This window comes from Elephas maximus, chromosome 15 (assembly GCF_024166365.1).
Source record: "Elephas maximus indicus isolate mEleMax1 chromosome 15, mEleMax1 primary haplotype, whole genome shotgun sequence".
Lineage (NCBI taxonomy): Eukaryota > Metazoa > Chordata > Mammalia > Proboscidea > Elephantidae > Elephas > Elephas maximus.
Window position 1 is genome coordinate 62,856,366 of NC_064833.1, and position 24,004 is coordinate 62,880,369.

The 24,004-nt window shown below is 38.6% G+C and overlaps 1 protein-coding gene across 1 annotated transcript in view; it reads left to right on the forward strand.

The window, feature by feature from the left end:
- Positions 1 to 24,004, forward strand: part of IL7 (interleukin 7) — a 62,825-nt gene that overhangs the window by 25,389 nt on the left and 13,432 nt on the right. The window contains exon 3 of the mRNA XM_049854465.1: positions 22,963 to 23,043. Within this exon, the coding sequence (XP_049710422.1) occupies positions 22,963 to 23,043 (81 nt within the window). The remainder of the gene's footprint in view (positions 1 to 22,962; positions 23,044 to 24,004) is intronic.

A 24,004-nucleotide genomic window follows, 5' to 3' on the forward strand; every position in this document is an offset into this window, starting at 1 on the left:
TGTCATACATGTTTTGATAGTAAAGGCTCTATGATCTCACTGCATCAAAGAAATGATAACAGAATAAAACTTTCATGATGAGCTTTCACATATTCGATGACTATACAATAGAATCTAAAGATACATGTATCACTATTATTCATGATTCAAAATGTATTTCTGGGGTAAAATGGCAGAGGAAAGAATACTACATGAACTAAAATTGGAAAACTGAAAAAGTATAAAATAGAGAATCAAAGAAAAATAAGTCTCTTTACGCGAAAATCTTTGAATAATGAGAGCCAGGGACTAGAGAAAGATCCCAAGAACACACGTGACTAAAGCAGCTCCTAAAACTTCATCCCTCCAAAAATAATAATATTGATGGTTGTACCAATACGGATGGACAAAATTCGGGAAAAAAATCTCACTAATACTTCTACCCTGGAGAGAGAGGCAGTAGAAATGTCTGCTGGGAAAAGGCAAATAAAGTGGGGGAAATGACACCCTTAATATGACAGTCTCTTTCAGAAGCAAAACAAGTCACTCAGTTGGGAGTAATCCCTCCCTCCCCGAAGAGTCTCACCCACGCCCCAGGATGAACTTTAACAAAAATTAATTGTTAAAAAGTGAGCACAGCCGTTGTCCACCATTCCCAACTGACTACAGCTCTGCCCGTCCTCCCCACTTAGGACCACCTCTGCTCACCTCTTTCAGTCCAGCCTGTGTTCCCAGGCTTCATTAGAGCTGATAGAACAGGCAATACTGTGCCCTCACTTTGAAGTTGTGAAGAAAAGACAGAATGTCTTCTGTTCGATGAAAAGAGCAGCAGAAAGATAAGAAGTCAAATATATATTAGCATGGAAGTGTTTCACTTTCAACTTAATACGAAAACAGCATGATAACCATAAAGTAATCAGAAAAATAAAAACAATAAAAGAAAAATAGAATCCATTCTGGAAGGAAACAGAACCCTAGAAACAAATGAATATCTCCGGTAGTATTTTTCACTATAGTCCTTAAAGTACATGTGGGCTCAGTGAAAGAACATCAAAGATGAGATGATAAACTAACAGAATGAGCTGAGAAAGGGTATTATATAACCAAGGAGACACATTAAAATCCAAAAATATGTCCCCTCATTTGAGACTTGATAAATATATTAGAAACAACAAGAACGGTTAAGTATGGCTAATAAAACAGATTTATGATAATCACAGTTAATGCAAAGTAAAAAGATGAGACAAAGAAATTGCAGATGCAATAATAACAAAGGAGAGAAAATAATGAGCCAAGTGGATATTTCTTCCTAAAAAGGAGAACCTATCAAACAGAAGAGAAAAATAACCTGGGATAGAGGAAAATTATTCCCTAAATAAAGGACAAATAAATCAACAGATCAAAGGGGGCATTTCATGTTCTATGCAAAAATTGATACAAAATGATTACCAGTAAGATATATCTTGGTAAATTTTCTGAATTTCAAGATAAAGGAGGTATTATTCACGCAGAAATGGTAAGTCATTTGAGGGGGAATCACAGTAGCTTCATATTTTTCCCCAATATTAAGTACAAAAGACAACGGAGCAATGTCTATAAAATTCTAAAGGAAATAAAATTTGACTCGAGAATTTTATACTTAGCCAAGTTGCTGTTCAAGTATAAAGTACGTATTGTTGTTGTTATGTGCCGTTGAGTCGATTCTGACTCACAGTGACCCTGTATTACAGAGTCGAACTGCCCCATAGGGTTTCCAAGGCTGTAATATTTACAGGAGCTGATCGCCAGGTCTTTTCTTTTGCGGAGCCTTTAGGTGGATTCCAACTGCAGACCTTTTGGCTAAGCAGCCAAGCGTTTAACCATTGTGCCACCAGGGCTCCTTATAAAGTGCATAGGATGGAAATTTATGCACATCAGAATGTAGGGGATACAGCATTTATGAGCCTTTCTTAAAAAAAAAAAAAAAGTATTAAGAAAGTCCGACCAAAAAGAGAAAAATGCAGACAACAGTAGTAAACACTTGACTGACGGGCATACTCTACTTCCTTCTAGAATTAGAATGGTCTTATCTCTTCCTACAGTCTATCATATTCTTTTATTGTCTTCATAGCTCTTATTACTATCTGAAATTATCTTATTTGTGAGAGCAAGGACTCTCTTGTTCATCACTGTATCCCCCGCATTGAGAATACTACCTGGCACAGACTAAACCAAAAAACCAAACCATTGCCCTTGAGTCAATTTTGACTCATAATGATCCTATAGGACAGAGTAGAACTGTCCCATAGGGTTTCCAATGCTGACCTTTATGGAAGCAGACTGCCACATCTTTATTCCATGGAGACCCTTCGAAAACATTAACTGATTGACTAAATAAATGAGCATACTCTTCTATATATACAAAAAAAAGGTAAATGTTATTTTAAAGTTATAGTGTAAAGATGTTGATATAAAACAATCAAACAAAAAAAATCAAACCCATTGCCATTGAGTCAATTCCGACTCACAGCAACACTGTAGGACAGAGTAGAACTGCCCCCATAGGGTTCCCAAGGAACAGCTGGTGGGTTCAAGCTGCTGAACGTTTGGTTAGCAATCGAGCTCTTAACCACTGCACCACCAGGGATACATGAGTGATGTTATAAAATTCATTGTATGGCTTGCATAAAAGTCCCTGGGTGACCAAATGGTTAAGTGCTTCACGACTAGCCAAAAGGTTGGTGATTCAAACCCACCCAGAGGAGCCTCAGAACACAGGCCTGGTGATCCGCTTCTAAAAGGTCACAGCCTTGAAAACCCTATACAGCAGTTCTGCTCTGCACGCCCGGGGTCATCATGAGTCAGAACTGACTTAACAGCACCTAACAACGACAAACAACAACATTGTTCTACTGATACAAGTGCATGTACTCTAACTAATGTCTTCTTGTTTTTGCTGGACCAGGTCATGTTTACTGTTATGCTCTCAGAATAAAGCACTTCCTTCTAGAAGATTCTGCATGACAGTTTGGTCTGCCATACTTGATTCTATTACTTTGCTTGACATATTTCTTCAGTAAATCTTTATCCTTGTCCTACCCGTAGTCACCCCACTTCAGCTCCCCAAGAATCTTTGAATATGTTCAGTCTAGTGCTTGGTTCCTCACATTGTCTTATTAATAAAATCCTACGGTCCTACAAAGAGCCCTGTGGTGTAGTGTTAAAGCACTCAGCTACAACCAAAAGATCAGCAGTTTGAACCCACCCACTGTTCTGCAGAAGAAAAGACCTGGCCATCTGCTCCCATAAAGATTACAACCTAGGAAACCCTATAGGGCAGTTCTAATCTGTCTTATAGGGTTGCTATGAGTCCGAATCTACTAGACAGCACAGAACAACATGAGATCCTCTAGTTGGAAACCTTCTGTGATGCTGGTCTAAAGTTCAGGCAGGTAGTAACATATTTAGAAAATAGAATGTATAAGCATCAGTGATTACAAATTCGTTTTTGGCACATCTGTTAATTATTGATTAGATTGCCAATTGGTGATTAATCTGCCCCTATTGCGTATGTAACCTAAGAGTGATGAGTAATTCACACAATGAAAATGAAAACCACAGATAAATTTTTATCTGCCAGTGAGTAATTTATAAAAAAAAAAAGCACACATTTATTCAGTGGATCACATGTCAGTATTCATCCAGGATCTGCCACTTGCTAGCTGTGTAACATTGCAAAAATTACTTAATCTTTCTGTGCCTTGCCTTCTTTATCTCTAAAATAGGGGTAAATTTAGTATCCATATTTCATGAAGTTATTATAAAGATTAAATGAATTAATACATATAAAGCTTATGAAACAGTGGGGTCCTGGTGGTGCAGTGGTTAAGAGCTATGGCTGCTAACCAAAAGGTTGGCAGTTAAAATCCACCAGCTGCTCCCTGGAAACCCTATGGGGCAGTGCTACTCTATCCTATAGATTTGCTGTGAGTCAGGATCAGCTCGAGGGCAATGGGTTTGGGTTTTTTTTTGCTGTTTGTTTCATGGAACAGTGCCTGGCACTTAGTGAGCACTCGATGAGTGACAGCTCTTCTAATATTATCCAGGTTAGAAATAATATGTATGCAACAATGGCCTTCAAACTTATTATCTCACAGCTGTAAGAAAAGATGCAAGCAAAACCTATATATTTGAAACTGAATGTAAATTGCTTGATTTATGAGAATGAAATTTTATTAGAATTTGAACATATTCAAGATGATTTACTATTTATAGAACTTAGAAGTGGATCGTCTATAACTGTGATTTTCAAATTTCTGTTTACTCATGAAATTTTTAGATGGAATCTTTCACAGAATTCCAATGAGGCTTAAAACCCTGACTATCCTGCCTTATCTTATAACCACTGTTAAGTGACCCTGGAGTTATCTTGTGGAACTACAAAATTACATGAAAATGGTGTGTGAAAACCATTGCACTGGTCCAACCTACTTATTTTACTGATGAGAAAATATAAGGAGTGGCTATGCCATATCAGTAGGCTGCTATGAAAAGATCACTGGACTAAAAGTGAAAATGCCTCAGTCGGAGGCCCAGCTTTGCCACTTTGTCTTCAAGGCTTTGGACAAGGCAGTTATCCACTTCAGGGCTTCCCTTTTTTTCTTAGTTATCTAAAAAAAAAAAAAATCTAGTTATCTAGAAATACCACAAATGGATGGATTTAGCAAATAGAAATTTATTCTCTCACAGTTTAGGAGACTAGAAGTCTGAATTCAGGGCACCAGCTCTAGCGGAAGGCTTTCTTTCTCTGTCAGCCCTGGGGGAAGGTCTGTCATCAGTCTTCCCCTGGACTAGGAACTTCTCAGTGCCGGGACCCCAGGTCCAAAGGATGTGTTCTGCTCCTGGCTCTTCATTCTTGGTGGTAGGAGGTCCCTCTCCTCTCTGCTTGCTTCTCTTATATTTCAGAATAGATTGACTCAAGATACAACCTAATCCTGTAGATTGTGTTTTGTCTCATTACTGCCTCTAATCCTGCCACATTAACATCATAGAGATTAGAATTTACAACACAAAGGATAATTACATCAGATCACAAAATGGAGAACAGCCACATAATACTGGGAATCATGGCCTAGCCAAGTTGGCACACATTGCGGGGGGTGGGGGTGGGGGCACAATTCAATCCATAACAATTTTCTAATTTGTAAAGTTAGAAAGTTAACCTGCATACCCTCTGAGGTCCCTTCCAGCTGTAAAATCATTTAGTACCAATAGTGGAAGCAATATTGAGACAGTTATCCACACTTCTAGTTCAGTGATCTTTCCAATGCACTAATAAAGGAAAGCAGTTCCTTGAGAAGGCCCAGAAATGAATGCCCTGCATATAACTTTTGTGTATATATATATCAGATATTATAACATTTCCACACACCCAGAGTAGGATATGCATACCGCTGTGATCTGTGGCACTGTAGAAATTACAGGTAGAAATGCTACCAGGTTTTCAATAATTATGAATTGTTAGTATTTGGTATGGATATTGATATTTGGGGAAATCTGCCAGTTGTTGAATCATGTAATTCTTGGAACACCATTTCTTGTCTCAAAGCTTACATAACCACACCTTGAATAACAATTCAGTAACAAATGAATGAAACACCAAGTTAGTAAAACTGGAAAGGCACCTCCTGAATAGAAAATATACATTCATCTCCAGAAAAAGGCATCAAGTGCGCATACAACTTTACACAAGATAAAGAATGGGCTTAACAATAAAGACTTGTCCATTGTTCTTTGTGGCATTCTCCTTTGTTCCATATTCACAGCACCATTTCTAAGGAATTTTACCTATGGTTTGACTTTTCTTAAATTGAGCCCCGTCAAGAAATTCTGGAAAGGTATTTTCACAAGTGGGAATTTACAATCACAAGTATTCTTTTCTAACTCTTCTGTAGAACGATGCATTTTTTAATGGCATTTTCATGATGATATTAATTCGAAACACTGTATTTGGCAATATAGTCATTTTCAGTGTTATTTTTAGACTGGTGTTCTTTGCTTTTTTTCTCCTGGTGTTGTCTACGGTGGATTACCATCAATATTAGCTGTTAAAGCATTTAGCTTTCTATTTCTGATATTGTTTTATGTACTACAGATACACAACGTAAAACATGCTGTTTTATGAGTATGGGTTAAATGACAAGCACAAAAACAATAAATTATATCAGAGCTGCTTTCTTGGGCTACTCTTGGTCATAAGAACTCAGAAATTAACATAACCTTATGTTTGTGGCCTCAGAGCTTTAATTAACCTACTATGGATAATCAGTAATGGTATATATTCATTTTACAATGCCAAAAACTTAGTAGGCAACATCTTTTGGGTATTAAGTTGCCATATAAAATATGTCAGTACATAATATGTATTCAAAGAATGTATGCTAAGCCAAAAAATTCCAGATACCTCTTTTTCCCTTCATTAACCTGCCAGTGTTGGGCAGTGGATGAAGGGGCTTCAGGGAATACAGGGTTTAATAAATATCTTCTGTCTTACTCTTTGTAAATACTCACAATCCATTATCTTCTCAAAACCTGTCCATTGAGGATGAATTCCCAGAAATAAAGAAATCCAAAATATTAGGACAAATGCAAATATCTGCATGTGTTTTTCTTTCCTCCTTTGGTAGAAATGTAGAGCATGATTTATAAGTTTGGAGTTGATTAATTCACAATTTGTTTCACAGTGATTTCTCTAAACTAATACCTATTTACCTAATAAGATGTTGCCAAGCCAGAGCTATTTTCTTTATTGAGCTGGACTTGCCCTGGTTGGACATCTCCAGTGAGGCAGAGTTCTTACAAACAGCCTTTCTCTTGATTCTTCTGCCTTTGTTCCTCCACACGCTCTATTTCTCCCGTAATTTACATGTACCCACCACCGAATTCACTTCTCTAAGCCAACCAGGTAAGCATCGCAGTAATACATTATGAATATTTCCCTGACGTACTAATCTCCATAAATCACAGTTAAGATCATGTCATATTCTGCTTGAAAATCTTCCTTGGTTTACCACTCATTCTTTGCCTATCAAATGCAGGCTTAATTCCTCATCCAGGCATTCAAGGAGCATAATCTGCCCGCCACCTGCAGTTCTAGCTTAATTACTACTCTCCATTGCCCCTTATGGAAACCCTGGTGGTGCAGTGGTTAAGAGCTTGGCTGCTAACCAAAAGGTCAGCAGCTCGAATCCACTAGGTGCTCCGTGGAAACCCTGTGGGGCAGTTCTACTCTGTCTGATAGGGTTACTATGAGTTGGAATCGACTCGACTGCAACGAGTTTGGTTTTGGTTTATTACCCCCTTATACTCCCGATACCACAACCAAACTGCATCACCTAATATTTTCTAAATGAACCCCACACTTCTGCACCACGGAGCCTTTGCTTTGTGTTCCGTAATTCTGGAATTTCCTGCTCTCCCTTGTATTCACATATCCAAATGTGAGGACCCTTTGAGGTGAAGCTCATGTTCTACTTCATTCATAAGACCAATGAAAAATAACCTTTCATTCATAGCATTTATCTTGACTACTTCCGAGGCAATTATCACCCTATATTTTATGCATACAATATGTATATGTATGAACACTCAATTAATTTTCATAAAGTAGATGTGTGAATGAATAAGCAAACCAAATGTATTATAAGCTATGTCATGTGAGCGGGTTTCAGGACTTAAAAAAAAAGTGTTATCGTTTTATTTTTTTGGTAGAATTTATAATCTCAAATATTTCATTAAACTCTGTTGCTTAAAAATTTTGAATCAACTTCACGTTTCTTAGATGGCAAACATGGTGTAGTAGGCAAAGCATGGGCTTTTTTGACTGGACAAACATGCATTTACATCCTAGCTCTGCCACTCATTATTCTCCCACAGGTGGTTCTGTGAATCCGCTTTGTTTGGGACTGTGGGGTAGTAAAATCAATGGGTGGCTCAAGTGGTTTGTGCTCAGCTACTAATCGAAAAGTGGGTGGTTCGAACCCACCCAGCAGCATTGCAGAAGAAAGGCCTGGTGATCTGCTTCTGTAAAGACTACAGCCGAGAAAACCCTATGGAGCAGTTCTATTCTGAAATACATGGGGTTCACGAGTTGGAATTGACTGTATGGCAATGGGTTAGGTTTGGGTTTGGAGGAGTAGTCATGGTGAATGGTAATGGTTGTTGGATGGTGCTTACCCCATCATCATTCTTGGAGGATATTCCTGGGATGGGAAATGAGACAGATTTTTTTTTTTTTTTAACAAGAGGAGAAGGGATTTTCTCCTCTCTCTGGGGCTAGAAGCTACTTGCTCCACAGTCTCAGTTAAGAGAAGCCAGGAACTTCTAATTTAAGGGTGAACTTTCTCTGACCTTGTAAAGACAGAGCAAAAGCAAGCACGCAAATCTGTTTGCCACAGATTTTCGCTGGTGGCAGTGGCTGCACGAGCAGCTTTTAGGGGCAGCCAGAACCCAAGGCATTGGTTATAAAATCCTCCAGGCTGAAGGTGTGTAATTGAGTATGCTTTCATTTATAAGCACTAGAAAACTGAACATAAATGGGCTTCAGCATTAAAGAAAATTTATTGGCTTATGTAACTGAAAAGCCTAGCAGTTGAGTGTTTTCAACTTTAGCTTAATCAGAGCTTCAGCTTTGTTTCCTTGCAATTCTTTTGCCTCTGCTTTCCCTGTGTGTCATTCAGCTTCATGCTGTGTCTTGTTTCCTTCGTGGATGCAATGTGGCCGCCAGCAGCCACCAGGGTCTCATGTTTCCTTCATCACTTGAAGAAATGCTCATGCCCTTGCCCATAACCAGTTAACCAAGGCCCTTCCTATGCTCCGATTGGACTGCCTATGGAACAGTCCTTATGCCGGTGGAACGTGAAGGCCCTGACTGCTTTGTTGTTGTCGTTAGTTGCTTTTGAGACAACTCTAACTCACGATGACCCTGTGTATGTTGAGCAGGACTGTTCCATAGGGTTTTTAAGGCTGTGACCTTTCAGAAACAGATCACAAGGTGCCTCTGGGTGGGTTCCAACCACCAACCTTTCTGTTAGTAGTCGAGCGTGTAACCGTTTGTGCCACCCAGGGATGCAAATCCGATTCACAGCGACACTACAGGACAGAATAGAACTGCCGCATAGGGTTTCCAAGGAGCAGCTGGTGGATTCTAACTGCTCGCCTTTTGGTTGGCAACTGAACTCTTCACCACTGCACCATCGGGGGTCTACCCAGGGACCAGGCATTGGGTATTTGAGCCAATTGCTCTGGCAAGGGAGATGGGGTAATCCTTATTCACTTATTATTTTAGTATTAGACCAACAAGGCCCAACCCAGAGCTGAGAGTGGGATAAAATCCATAAAAACCGCATCAATGTTAAATAATTAAAAGGAGAATAATATATACATCATGGAAAGATAATTACAAAGATTACAATGGAAATGTTTGGGTTCCATCTCCTTTTGATAAAGAGAAAGAACAACCAGAAAACTCTTCTGATATAAGAAGGGCTGTATCCCCTCTACATAACTGGAGTGGGAGCATTAATGGTTGTCATTGGAGAAATACCTTAACCTCCGAAAACAGAAAGCAGTGATTGTATGAAGATCTTTACCTGAGGGGAGTCCTAGTGTGGCACAAATGGTTAATGCTCTTGACTGCTAACCAAAAGGTTGAAGGTTCAAGTTCACCCAGAAATGCCTAGGAAGAAAGTCCTGGCAAACTACTTCTAAAAAAATCAGCCCCTGCATACCTTATGGAGTACAGCTCTACTTTGGCACACACGGGTTTGCTGTGAGTTGGAACCATGAGTTTGTTTTTCATTTGTAGAGGCAGATCATGACCACACTGAGGAGACCATGTGGAAGCGCCTGAGGAGTTTATTACAGAGCACACATTAGTTAATACCATGCGGAAGTTCCCATGGTATTATCCTGGGGAAGTTTGGAGCCCTTGTGGTGAAGTGGTTAAGAGCTCAGGCTGCCAACCAAAAGGTCCCAGTTGGAATCCACTAGCTGCTCCTTGGAGACCCTATGGGGCAGTTCTACTCTGTCCTGTAGGGTTGCTATGAGTTGGAATCAACTCGACAGCAACAGGTTTCTTTCATTTTGGTTTATGGGGACGTTCATAAACAGCATGGCACTTTGAGAGGAATTCATCTCTATCAGTTAGAGGGTTAATGGTTTATATTATGATAATGTGTGTATTAAAAGGAGGAGTGACTTTGTGTTTTAATCACTGGATAGACAAACACAGAAAGGCCTCTCATTCTCTCTTTCTATATATACATACACACATATATACATGTATCATATATGTATATAGATGCATGCATACACACACATATACATATATCAGAGAAGATGATTCATATGACCAACGAGGCAGAGAGAAAGCTAATCATCTATGGATACTAAATGTTTCTGAAAAAAAGTAACAAATAAAATAGAAGCAAAAATTGCAGAAACAACGAAATTCCTATTTTTGCAGTTAAAAAAATAAAGTCTGATGATTACCAGTCAAAAATAATAATGAGAGACAAACCTCTGGATATATCAAAGTAAAATTCCCAAGAAAGCATCCTTCCCGGAAGAAGAGGGGGGTTTGGAAACCCTTCCCCCCTTCTTCCGGGAAGGATGCTTTCTTCGCCCCCTAATTTTCAATTTTTTCACCAATTTTTACCTCCCATTGACCAATCTCTACTGAGTTTTGTGATAAGGATATGAGTCCACAATTCTAGACTCAACCAAATTTTATTCAGTGTGCCAAGTAAAAAGAGAGATACACAAGAGCTCGACAAGAATACTATTTTTATATTCACAACAACAATAAAAATGTGACTAAAATTACCCTGGCTGAACAAGAGATTAATAAAAATCAATAATAAAGAAATGATGATACTAGTAAATACCCAACTATTTAGTGAAGTCTACATCTCTGGTAGAGATCTATATTTATGTCTATTCCAAAGAAAGACAATCCCACCGAATGCAGAAATTATCAAACAATATCACATGCAAGTAAAATTTTGCTGAAGATCATTTAAAGCGACTGCAGCAGTGTATCGACAGGGAACTGCCAGGAATTCTAGCCAGATTCAGAAGAGGACATGGAACCAGGGATATCATTAATGATGTCAGATGGATCCTGGCTGAAAGCAGAGAATACCAGAAAGGTGTTTACCTGTGTTTCATTGACTATGCAAAGGTATTTGACTGTGTGGATCATAACAAATTACGAATAACATTGTGAAGAATGGGAATCCCAAAATACTTAATTGTGCTCGTGAGGAACCTGTACATAGATGAAGAGGCAGTCATTCAAACAAAACAAGGGGATACTGCATGGTTTAAAGTCAGGAAAGGTGTGTGTCAGGGTTGTATGCTTTCACCATATCTGTTCAATCTGTATGCTAAGCAAATAATCTGAGAATTTGGACTATATGAAGAATGGGGCATCAGGATTGGAGGAAGACTCATGAACAACCTGCATTATGCAGACGACACAGCCTTGCTTGCTGAAAGTGAAGAGGACTTGAAGCACTTACTGATGAAGATCAAAGAGCACAGCCTTCAGTATGGATTACACCTCAACATAAAGAAAACAAAAATCCTCACTGGACCAACAAACAACATCATGATAAATGGAGAAAAGATTGGAGTTGTCAAGAATTTCATTTTACTTGGATCCACAATCAACAGCCATGGAAGCAGCAGTCAGGAAATCAAAAGACACATTGCATTAGGCAAATCTGCCGTAAAAGACCTCTTTAAAGTGTCAAAAAGCAAAGATGTCGCCTTGAAGACTAAGGTGTGCCTGACCCAGGCTGTGGTGTCTCAATTACCTCCTATATATGTGAAAGCTGGACAATGAAAAAGGAAGACCGAAGAAGAATTGACACCTTTGAATTATGGTGTTGGAGTAGAATATTGAATATACCATGGACTGCCAAAAGAATGAACAAATCTGTCTTGGAAGAAGTACAACCAGAATGCTCCTCAGAAGCAAGGATGGCGAGACTATATCTCACATACTTTGGACATGTTGTTGGGGGGATCAGTCTCTGGAGAAGGACGTTATGCTTGGTCAAGTAGAGGGTCAGCAAAAAAAGAGGAAGAGCCTCAATGAAATGAATTGACACAGTTGCTGCAACAATGGACTTAAGCATAACAACGTTTGTGAGGATGGCACAGGACCAGGCAGTGTTTCCTTCTGTTGTACATAGGCTCACTATGAGCTGGAACTGACTTGATGGCACCTAACAACAACAACAGATAGTTATTGGAGTCCCTAAGTGGTGCAAAAGTTTAAGTGTTTGACCAATAACTGAAAGGTTGGCAATCTGAACACACCCAGAGGTGCCTTGGAAGAAAGTCCTGGTGATCTGCTTCTAAAAGGTCACAGCTTTGAAAACCCTATGGAGCGCAGTTCTACTCTGTATATGCAGGGTCACTATGAATCGAAACCGACATGAAGGTAACTGTTTTTTGTTGTTGCTGTTAGATAGTTATTATAAATATAGTAACACAACAATAACATGCTATTGTTGTTGGCTGCAATAAAGTTGGCCCCCAACTCTTGGCAACCCCATGTACAACAGCATCAGACTGTTGTGATCCATAAGGTTTTCACTGGCTGATTTTCAGAAGTGGATTGCCAGGCCTTTCTTCCTAGTTTGTGTTAGTCTGGAAGCTCCTCTGAAACCCATTCAGCATCATAGCAACAAGCAAGCCTCCACTGACGGATGTGTGATGGCTGTACTTGAGGTGCACTGCCTGGGACTCGAACCTGGGTCTCCTGCATGGGAGGCAAGAATTCTACCACTGAACCATCAAACATTCCATTTAAGTTGATAGAGAGTATAATTTCTGTTTAAAGGATAATTAACAGGAAATGATATTCATTCTCTAGTAGTCATGAATACGAAAATTTATACTATATGCAAATGAAGCATAATTTTTCATATATCAGGGCTGATACAAATGTTAAAAGCTAATAACATCAGGCGTTGGCAAGGATGTGACTAAATGGAGTTCCACATTTTGTTGGTGAAAGTGTGAATCATTTTTAAAATGAACATACGAGTTTATTCAGATCTCACCCTTGGGAACTAAGGCTACTGAAATTTAAGAATCCATATTAGAGGATATAATATATACACACATTCAGTTACATATGCAAGGATATTTGTTTTAGCATTGTTTCTAGGAGCAAATATTGACTTGGCCATCCATCAATAAAGGAAGTGTTGAATACATTGTAGAACACACTGTATGCACTTATGAAAAAACAATTGTTCTAAATGTGTGTGACCTAGAAAGATGGTCATGACATGAAGAGAAAGTAATACAAAGCAAGTTGAAGAGTAATGTATATACCACAATCCCATTTAAGAAAAATGGGGAAAAAAAAGCACCTTATAAACTCTATACATGCATGTATGTGTGTGTGATTTTATGTTTGTGTGCTGGATACACACATACATAGATTTCTTTTGAGCAAGAAAAAGGTGTAGAAGGATACTCTTGTCAAACTCTTAACATTAGTCACCTCAGGTGGGTGATTCTAGTAGGGGCAGTAGGGAAAGAGTGAGAAGGTTTTCATCCTGTATTTTAGAATATTGGAGTTACGACAAAAAAAAAAAAAAAAAATCCTGTTGCTGCTGAGTCGATTCTGACTCGTAGCAACCCTATAGAATGGAATAGAACTGCCCCATAGAGTTTCCAAGGAGCGTCTGGTGGATTCGAACTGCTGACCTTTAGGTTAGCAGCCGTAGCTCTTAATCACTATGATAAGCATACAATATTTTTTAGATTAAAAATAGCTTTTAAAAGTATATTCAAAATAATTTTCAAAAATAAAAGACAAGAAAACTGTATCATGTAAACCAAAATTAAGGTAACATAGCATAATTAGGGTGATCAGATAATTTACTGCGCAAACTACGGCACTTTTAAGAATGTAAGAGGGAAGCACTGAACAGGCTGCTGGAACAATGGGTATAATCCAGGACAGTCCCAGCAAACCTTGAGGTATACAGTAAGTCATACTCATCGTAGAAAATCTGGGAATTGTAGAAATTGCAAAAAGTTAAACATTCACCCTTAATCTCACCATCCACATCTTGGTATGTTCCCCCTTTGATTTTTCTGCAGATATAATGACCCTTTTACTTCTCCCTTCTCTTGGGAACAGTACTGTATTTGTTTGAAAGAGTTAACCTGATAAGCTGCTTGGGCTACAGGGGGAAACTGCAAGGCCGTGTTTAAGTAGCCAAAATATGAATTCTTTCGTTGCTATGCCTAAAACAAGGAGAGGAACTTGTGTTGTTTCTGAGAGGGAGGGGAGAGGATTGTTAAGGGAGGAGAAAACAAAGGGAGAGATGAGCCTTCCCTTTAATCTCTCATATCTAAGGTTACTAATTGCTTAACACGTGTGACATGCACGGTATGTGAATGTGTGTGTGTGTCTGTGTGCATGCACATGTGGGAAAAAATTGGTGAAAGAATTGTACGTTTTGTACACGGGATGATATGACAGGAGAAAGCATAGATGGATCCCAGAGTTGCAGGAGCAGGAGGGCTCCCTGGTGATATCTGAGTTGCCTGCCTACTCCTAGTCTAGTGGTAACTGGTCATTGTTAAAATACCAGAAGAGGTCCGTTAAAGCAGGACGTCAGTAAAAAATAAAAATAAAAAAGGGTACGTGTCTCACCATTTTTATTTGTTTTAATATTAAATATGTAAACGTACCAGTATATCCATTTGCCATTCTTTAAACATGGGATCAAGGCCTTTTCTCAAGTATGAATTTGCTGACTAGAGTTTCCTGTCATTTTCTTGCAAAAATCAACACCCATGATACACCCTCTACAATTTCTAGATTAAATTTTTAAAGGGCCTTAAAGACACTTGCAAGGTACAGGTAGTCTCCAACTTATGACAGGATCAGTTCTAACAACTCTGTGGTAAGTTGGTTCTGATGTAATTCAATTATCTCTTTTTTGTTTTTTTTTAGTTTTCATTGTTGCCTGCTATATGGCAGTGTTTTAACAGTAAATCTTGACATTGAACATCTGCAGGTGGACATCTGAGAATGATCACATCAGCAAATCACGTGCTGCAGCACTGTATCACTGCATATTACTAACAATAAGATGTAAAATAAAAAGATTGTTGTCAGCACAGTTCTTCGTAATTTGAATATGTTATAAATCGAAGACTACCTGTAATCTCAGTGTCACTTTCTTCCAGATCCTTTTGATTCACCCCTTGTAGTTATTTCACTCACACCTATTTCAACAATCTTAAAGTTATTCCAATTCAATTTCATCTTTATAGAAAGCACTCCACTTTCCTACTAATATTTCACTGTTTTATATAGTATTTAATTAAATTGTATAAGTTAGTGTTTAGGAACAAATACAACTGACTTAGTAAATATCCAACTCAAATGGTAATAGAAAAAATAGATCAACATATCGGAGAGTGAACTACTGGTTGGAGGTGTTAAGTGTACTATGGGCATCAGTCAATATGTTATATGGAACAAATAGAGTATTTATCAATCCATCAAGTCAGTTAAATGGAGGTCAATTAAGAGAGCTTTTCCTACATATATGTGTTCATGTGTGTACATATGCATATAGATTTGAATATGATCTTCTACATATCTTTGTCATATGTTTGTCGTATGATGTTTGTCGTATGATGTTTGTCGTATGATGTTTGATTATAGGTATATTTCCATATTCATAAGCATTACCTCAGGACAAAATCATAATACCTGCTCAATATTTCATGTTACGTCCCATAATAACTTTATCATGCCCCCACTCCATCTCTTCTCCTATCCCCTATCTCAGTGAATGGCCCAACAAACCAGCTGCCGTCAAGTCGATTCTGACTCATAGCGACCCTATAGGACAGAGTGAAACTGTCCCATAGAGTTTCCAAGGAGCACCTGGTGGCTTCAAACTGCTGACCTTCTGGTTAGCAGCCAGCATACTTAACCACTACGCCACCAGGTTTCCTCAGTGAAGGGCAGCATGGTGTATTCTGTTGCACACACCAGAAAAAAAAACAGGAATTATTCTTACTATGTCGTTCTTTCTTAACTTTCATTTTCAAATCATGTTAAATTTGCCTTCTAAGCATTTCACAAATCTGTTCACCTATCTCTTGATTTTCTCCCACCACAAAGTCCAATAAGCCATTATCTCAAAGCACCGATTATGTAATGAGCTTCCTAAAGATTCACCCATGTATCTTCTTGAGCCCTTCCTATCCACTCATCATGCTGCCATCAGTATGATCTTTGAAAAGGTAAACCTTAGAATTACATTGTCCCGTTTATAAATAAAAATATGTTCAATCACTAATTACTGCTTTTAGGAGTAAGACGAAGCTTCCTAACATGGCCTCACAGCCATGTGTAATTTGCTTCCTTCCAGCCCCTCCAGTTTCATGAGGAAGCAATGCTTTCTCTTGGTCTCTCACTATATACTACCTGCTTTACTTTTTTCTTTCAGCCACATACCTGTCCTGTTCCCTCCCAACTCAAGGCAATAGTACATGCTGTTTTCTATACCTTGAATCCTTTTCCATCCTTTCTTTCTCTAGTTTACTCCTGCTTTTGTAAGTGTACTTTTCTCAGGGAAGTCTTCGCTGGGGTACCTAAGTAAAATCCTTCTAGTATAGACTTTCACGGTAGCACTTACCTTTCATTTATCATGGTTATCAAGTTGGGATTTGATTGTGGATTCTTGTCTGTCTTCACTGCCAGACAGTAAACTTACTGAGAGAAGAAACCTCAGGCAATTTTAATTACAGTTGTAGCCCCACTACAGCATGGCTGTCTCAGTCATCTAGTGCTGCTGTAACAGAAATACCACAAGTGGATCACTTCAACAAAGAGAAATTTATTCTCTCACAGTCCAGTAGGCTAGAATCCCGAATTCAGGGTGCTGTTTTCAAGGGAAGGCTTAGTCTCTCTGTCAGCTCTGAAGGAAGGTCCTTGTGATGCATCAGTCTTCACTTGGTCTGGGAGCATCTCGGTGCAGGAACCCTGGGTCCAAAGGATGCGCTCTGCTCCCGGCACTGCTTTCTTGGTGGTATGACATCCCCAACTCTCTGCTACCTTCCGTTTCTTTTTATCTCTTGAGGAATAAAAGGTGGTTCAGGCCACACCCCAGGGAAACTCCCTTTATATAGGATCAGGGATGTAACCTGGTAAGGCTGTTACAATCCCACCCTAATCCTCTTTAACATAAAATTACAATCACAATGGAGGACAACCACAGAATACTGGGAATCGTGGCCTAACCAAGTTAATACACACATTTTTGGTGGGACATAATCCAATCCATGACAATGGCATGGTAGATGCTCAGCAGCTGCCAGTTGATACTATAATCTACTAAGGCTACTTGCCAGATGGTAAAATTTATACCAATTGAAACACAATTCCAAGAACATTATACAGGGTACAGATTTCTCTAAAAATAAGTAGCACATTTACAAAAGTCCCTCGAATGAGTCTTTATTTGTCTGGCAGAAGGCTTTTGGCCATGAATATATTGTGAGAGTGATGATCAGAGATGAAGGACACAAGAACGGCCAGAGACACGAGGCTGAATCTTTATTTCTATGGCAAAACTTCCCAAAACAGAGAAACTGTACTACGAAATCGATGGACTGAGGAGAGAGAGGAAGCAACAATTAGTTATGTAGCTGTTGACCAGAATCAGCTATCAGTAATAAATAAAGCACATATGACCGTGAACAGTTGCTGTAAACCACGTTAACCTTCTCTACTGAAGGGGAAAATGTGAAAAAAAAAATTAGGAGGAAAACTATCCTATGCCAGAGAATCTGACAAATTGGTAAGAATGTGTTCTGAGGAATTATACTAGAACTGAAGTTTCTGGCTGGCCCAGCTCATTACCCGTCCTTGTCCCTTCCCACCTTATTTTTGGGCAATTAATGGATTCAACCAGCAAAACTTCTCTATCAGTCGGCTTTTGTAACATATCAAATACCCACAAAAGATCAAAGACATACAATATGCATTTATCTCAGACTCACAGGTCTGTAGCTTGGTTGGGGTTGATCGCCTCCGTCTACTTCATTCTGGGGCACAAGATAGAAGAGCAGCTGTATGCTGGTTTTAACATATGTCCACAAATTCTTTCATTCTCCTCCTGTCAAGAGGTGGAGCTTAATTCCACTCTTCTTGAGTGTGAACTGCATTTAGTGACTTAGTTTTAACCAATAGAATAAGGTAGAGGTGATGGTGTGTGACTTCCAATACTGTGTCATGAAAGGCACTGTGGCTTGCCCCTTGCTCTCTCCTCTCAGCATTCTCTGAGGCAAGCCAGCTGCTATCTTGTAAGGACACTCAGTAAGCCTATAAAGAGGCCCATGTGGTGAGAAATTGAGTCTCCTGCCAATAGTTATGTGAATGAGGCATCTTGGAAGTGGACCCTGTAGTTCTAGCAAGCCTCAGGTGACTGTAGCCCTGGTCATCATCTTGACTGCAACCTCGTGAAAGATGCTGACTAGAACTACCCAGTTAAGCTGCTCCCAGGTCCCTGACCCACAGAAAATGTACAAAAATAAATGTTTTGAGATGCTAAGTTTTGGAGTAATATATTATGCAACAATAGATAATGACTAGAGTCCCTGGGTGGCACATATAGTTAAGTGCTTGAATACTAATTGAAAGGTTGGTGGTTTGAACTCAAAAGTACCCAAAGGTGCCTGACAATCTACTTCTGAAAGATCACAGCCTTGAAAACCTTATAGAACATAGTCCTACTCTGCAACACATGAGGTCACCATGAGTTGGAACCAGCTCAACAGCAGCTGTTTTGGTTTGGGTTTCTTGTTAGATAATGAATGCAAGCTGCTACCAGAGGCTTATTCTCCTCATGTTAAAAGGGGCCAAACTCAACTGTGCATGGACATTTCAAGTCCCTGGCCTTGTCCAGTCGGCCACTACCTAAAGGAAGTCATATGATCAAACTCAACATCAGTAGGCAGGGAAATACACTTTTCTCTAGTAGGCTGAGTAATGGCCACCCAAAGATATCAAGTCATAATCCCTAGAACCCATAAATATTACCTTGTAAGGAAAAGGCATCTTTGAAGGTGTGATTAAGGATCTGGACATGTGGGGATTGTCTTGGATTTTCTGGGTGGACCCTAAATGCCATCACAAGTGCCCTTATAAGAGAGAGGCAGAAGGAAACTTGACACACACATAGAGGAGAAGGTGCAATGAAGACAGAGATAGAGATTGGTGTTATACAGCCACATGACAAGAAATGCCAAGGAATCTGGTAGCCATTGGAAGATAGAAAAAGCAAGGAATGGATTCTTCCCCAGAGACTGGAGGGAATACAGCCATGTAGAAACCTTGATTTCAGACATCTGGTCTCCAGCACTGTGAGAAAATAAATATCTGTTGTTTTGAGCCACCAAGTTTTTGGTAATTAGTTATTGCCCTAGGGAACTAAAGAACCCTCCCCTGAAAAGGGCGGGGGGAGGGGGCTGTGAATATTGGTTGAACAATAAATCCAATCAATTTTAGCATCCCTTCGAAAAATGACCATAAAATAGAAAATAAAAAAGGCAGTGAGATGCATAAAAACTACCAAAATGAATGAATGGATAAACACATAGATACATAAATAAGGAAAAGGATAATGAATTCAGATGAAGATATTAATTATCCATGAAAGCAATAGGAAATGTCAAAAATTTACTTAACTACCCCTAAGGAAAAAAAAGTAAAAGATACAATATCAGATAAGAAATAACAGTAAAAACTGAAAGAAAGCTCTTTAGATTTTAGGAAAAAAATGAAAAATAAAATAAAAATCAGAAATTAATGCCCTAATAAAACTGGCATATTGAAGACACGTGGAGAAAACAGCAAAAAATGAAATTTTTCAAAATCATAGATAAATATATAATAGAAAAATGAAAATGAAAATTCCTTATATACATAGTGCTTCTAAAGAAGAGACTGTTAAAAATAGGAAAAATTCAGAGCTAGAAGAAACCTATGTGGAAATAAAAGAACTAATTCCGCAAATGTAAACATCATTCTGTATTTTAGGAACAACTTACGTACCATCACATTTTATACTGGCAACTATTGCAGTTCCCAGTCAATGTGATCTTCACTTTTCTCCCATGATTTTTCATATCCATAAGAAAATATGAAGAATCTTCAAATATGTCAGGATGCCTATAAGGAGTTATTACTGTGACCTTGGTCAAGTAATTTTATTCTTTGTAAAATCAAGAAATACATATCTAAGGTTCTTTCCAACTCCATGATCCTATCATTTTTAGCTTGAGCTGCCCTTCTGATAGGGCTTGAATGAAAACAATCTCAGAAAGCAACTGTAATTAGCACCTATGTGCACCTATGTTAAATGTACTCATAAAGTGTGCTAAAGTTTAGTCAATAATAGTGTGTTCCCAGTAGAAGTCAATTTTCTAAAGGTATAATAACACCTTTATATTCTCTATTGAACATTTGGCAAACAAATTAACTGATATAACATTACCTTCCTGTAGATCTGCTAAAGTTTTATTAAATACCTGGAGCATTAGCTTAACGAATACAACTTTTTAAATACTCATGTGTCGTTCAATTTGTTAAAATGCTCCAAGAAACAGGAACTAATTATGTGACATATTCATGTAATGTTTTGGTAAATTGGAAAATATCATACAGATTAACTGCAGACTTATCTACCTTCTCTTTTGAAGAATGGCATGGCAGAAATTAAATGCTCTATATTTTATTAAAGATAAATTTGTGTGTGATTGATTCTCCTTCTTGAGGCTAAATGCCAAGTCGGTAGGAAAATGATTTATTAGACAAATATTAGTTCTCTACTACCTTTTCAGGACTGGGTCTAGGGCAGCGTGAAGATACTTACAGACAATATATATATGTCTTTTGCACTTGAGATGTTTGTGGTATCACAAGGATGCTTGGTACTAACAATTCTGTTTTCAAAAGCATACTTTTCCAAAGATAAGAAGTGGTGTAAAACTGTCCAAGGGGTGCAGCATCCATCCTTTATATCAAGTGACACAGGAAACTGGGACGGTGCTTTTCTTATCTTTGTTTCCCCATAGGGGTATGGCAGAGGACCTTGCACATTGGCCCTCAGTACCTATTGGATGGTTAAATGAATGATTGTTTTCAGATGCAACTTCCTGCAGATAAAATTGGTAACATATAAATTTTAAAGTCAGGATAAACCCAGAGATCATTTATTCTTTTCACAAGTGACACTTTTCTGAGAGGCAAGTGAAGATTAGAAACCCCCACTAAGTCCTGCCAGTCATTGCTCCACTTCTTATTCCATTTCTTTGGTAACATTAGATAGGCTAAGTTGCTTGACATCCCTCTAAAAGCTCTGATAGCGTGGGATTGCTAGCTTGCTTTGCAGAGCTAGTTCAACCCTGTTCATAGGCAAGTCTGAATCCTTAGGAAGTTCTTCCTAATATGTCAACTAAATTCTTAATTCAGGTAATCCCCATCTTCTCATATTACAGTCCTTAGAAAGGAAACATGCACACAGTCAGCCTTACCCCTCCTATGTTTACAGTACACACACATTCAATCCCACTGTTAATCAGCAAAAGTCTACCTCAATCATCCCAGATAAACTGGATTGTTAAAAATGCTGCGGAATGAATCCCAACCCTACCCTCACTGTCAAGAGGTCTTATCTTAATTCTAAGGTAAGTTGCCTTTTGTTGCTGTTTGATGGTGGCAGGGAATTAGAATAACTTCTTAAATCCATCTCAATGTCATGATTTTAAAATTTACAATACTTTGTATATTAAGCAGTCCTGGTGGTGTAGTGGTTAAGCGCTCAGCTTCTAACCGAAAGGTCAGCTGTTCAAACCCACCAGCTGCGCCAAGGGAGAAAGATGTGGCAGTTGGCTTCCGTAAAGATTGTTGTTGTTGTTAGGTGCTGTCCAGTTGGTTCCGACTCCTAGCAATCCTGTGTACCACAGAACAAAACACTGCCTGGTCCTGCACCGTGCTCACAATCGTTATGCTTGAGCCCACTGTTGCAACTACTGTGTCAATCCATCTCATTGAGGGGCTTCCTCTTTTCTGCTGACCATGTAATTTACCAAGCATGTTGTCCTTCTCCAGGGACTGATCCCTCCTGACAGCATGTCCAAAGTATGTAAGATGCGGTCTCGCCATCCTTGCTTCTAAGGAGTATTCTGGTTGTACTTCTTCCAAGACAGATTTGTTCATTCTTTTGGCAGTCCGTGGTATATTCAATATTCTTCGCCAGCATCACAACTCAAAGGCATCAGTTCTTCAGTCTTCCTTATTCATTGTCCAGCTTTCACATGCATATGATGTGATTGAAAACACCATGGCTTAGGTCAGGTGTACCTTAGTCTTCAAGGTGACATCTTTGCCCAATGCAATGCATCTTTGATTTCTTGACTGCTGCTTCCATGGACGCTGATTGTGGATCCAAGTAAAATGAAATCCTCGGCAACTTCAAGGTTACAGCCTTGGAAACCCTTTGGGGGCAGTTCTACTCTGTCCTATAGGGTTGCATTGCTGTGAGTCGGAATTGACTCAATGGCAATGAGGCTGTTGTTGTTTTGGTTTTGGTTTATTTGTTTTTAGTCTATATATTATCACCTCTAAAACAGGTATTTTTATGTACCCAAATAAGCCAGAGTCTATCAATGAATTCTGGGATTAAATTAAGGAGTCTGGGAGGTACTCTAAGTATGTGAGGGTTTACATATATACTTGTTCATTCTTCGGTTAGAGCATACTATTTTTTATACCTAACCAGATGAGCCATCTTAATACCAGGTATAACATTGTTATTTTTATAATTACTACATATTAGAAAAGTCCTCAGTTTTAACCATATTATTTTATATTATTTATTACAGGACAACATGATAGAAATTGGTACCAATTGCCCGGCTAATGAATCTAACTTTTTAAAAAAGCATTCATGTGATGATAATAAGGTAATGATAATTATTTGGAGTTTATATATCATTGAAGCTTGATTTTATAGTAGCTTATATTTCTTGTGCCTCTGGTAGACAATTATATTAATAACATATTCTTTCAGTTCTAACCACACATTTCCCATTGATCTATTAAATTATATTCTGATCTTCCTTTATACGTTTATTTTACAAATAACCCTACGTTTATTAGATTTTTGTTTTAGCATTCAATTTTTCACCTTGAAAATACTAGAAAAACTGCTGTGCTGAGTTCAAAGACACACATATCCCTTACTTCTGAATTCCTTTTGCAGGAAAGTATTTGTTAGAGTGGTTACTTGCACACACACAAACATAAGTCATAGGATAATTTGACTGCAGGCAATTTGAATTTTTTTTTTCACTATTTGCTTAGCTTTTAACTATCACCTCCCAATTTACAAAACCTCCAAAAGTTTGTGTCATTTCTTTGTAGAGAAACTAATGTGTTATTTGAAGTCTTTTTAAAATCAAAATAGCTGAGTTAACCACATGACACCCCATATTATATCCATAAATTCTATTTTTTTATTTCTTTCTTTAAGTATCTTTAAGTATCTGTTTTAGGTCAACATGGCCTTTTATTTTTTAATTACCAGCTATTCATCTATAGCTCAAAAGGCTTGATAAGCTCAAAAGGCTTGATAAAACCACATATATTGTTGTTGTTAGGTGCCGTAGAGTCAGTTCTGACTCAAGCAACCTGAAGTACAACAGATGGAAACCCTGCCCAGTCCTCTGCCATCCTCACAATCATTGCTATGTTTGAGTCATTGTTGCAGTCACTGTGTCAGTCCAGCTCATTGAGGGCCTTCCTCTCTGTCACTGACCCTCTATTTTTACTGATTGGTCCCTCCTGATAAGTCCAAAGTACGTAAGACGAAGTCTCTCCATCCTTGCTTCTAAAGAGCATTCTGGCTGGACTTCTTCCAAGACA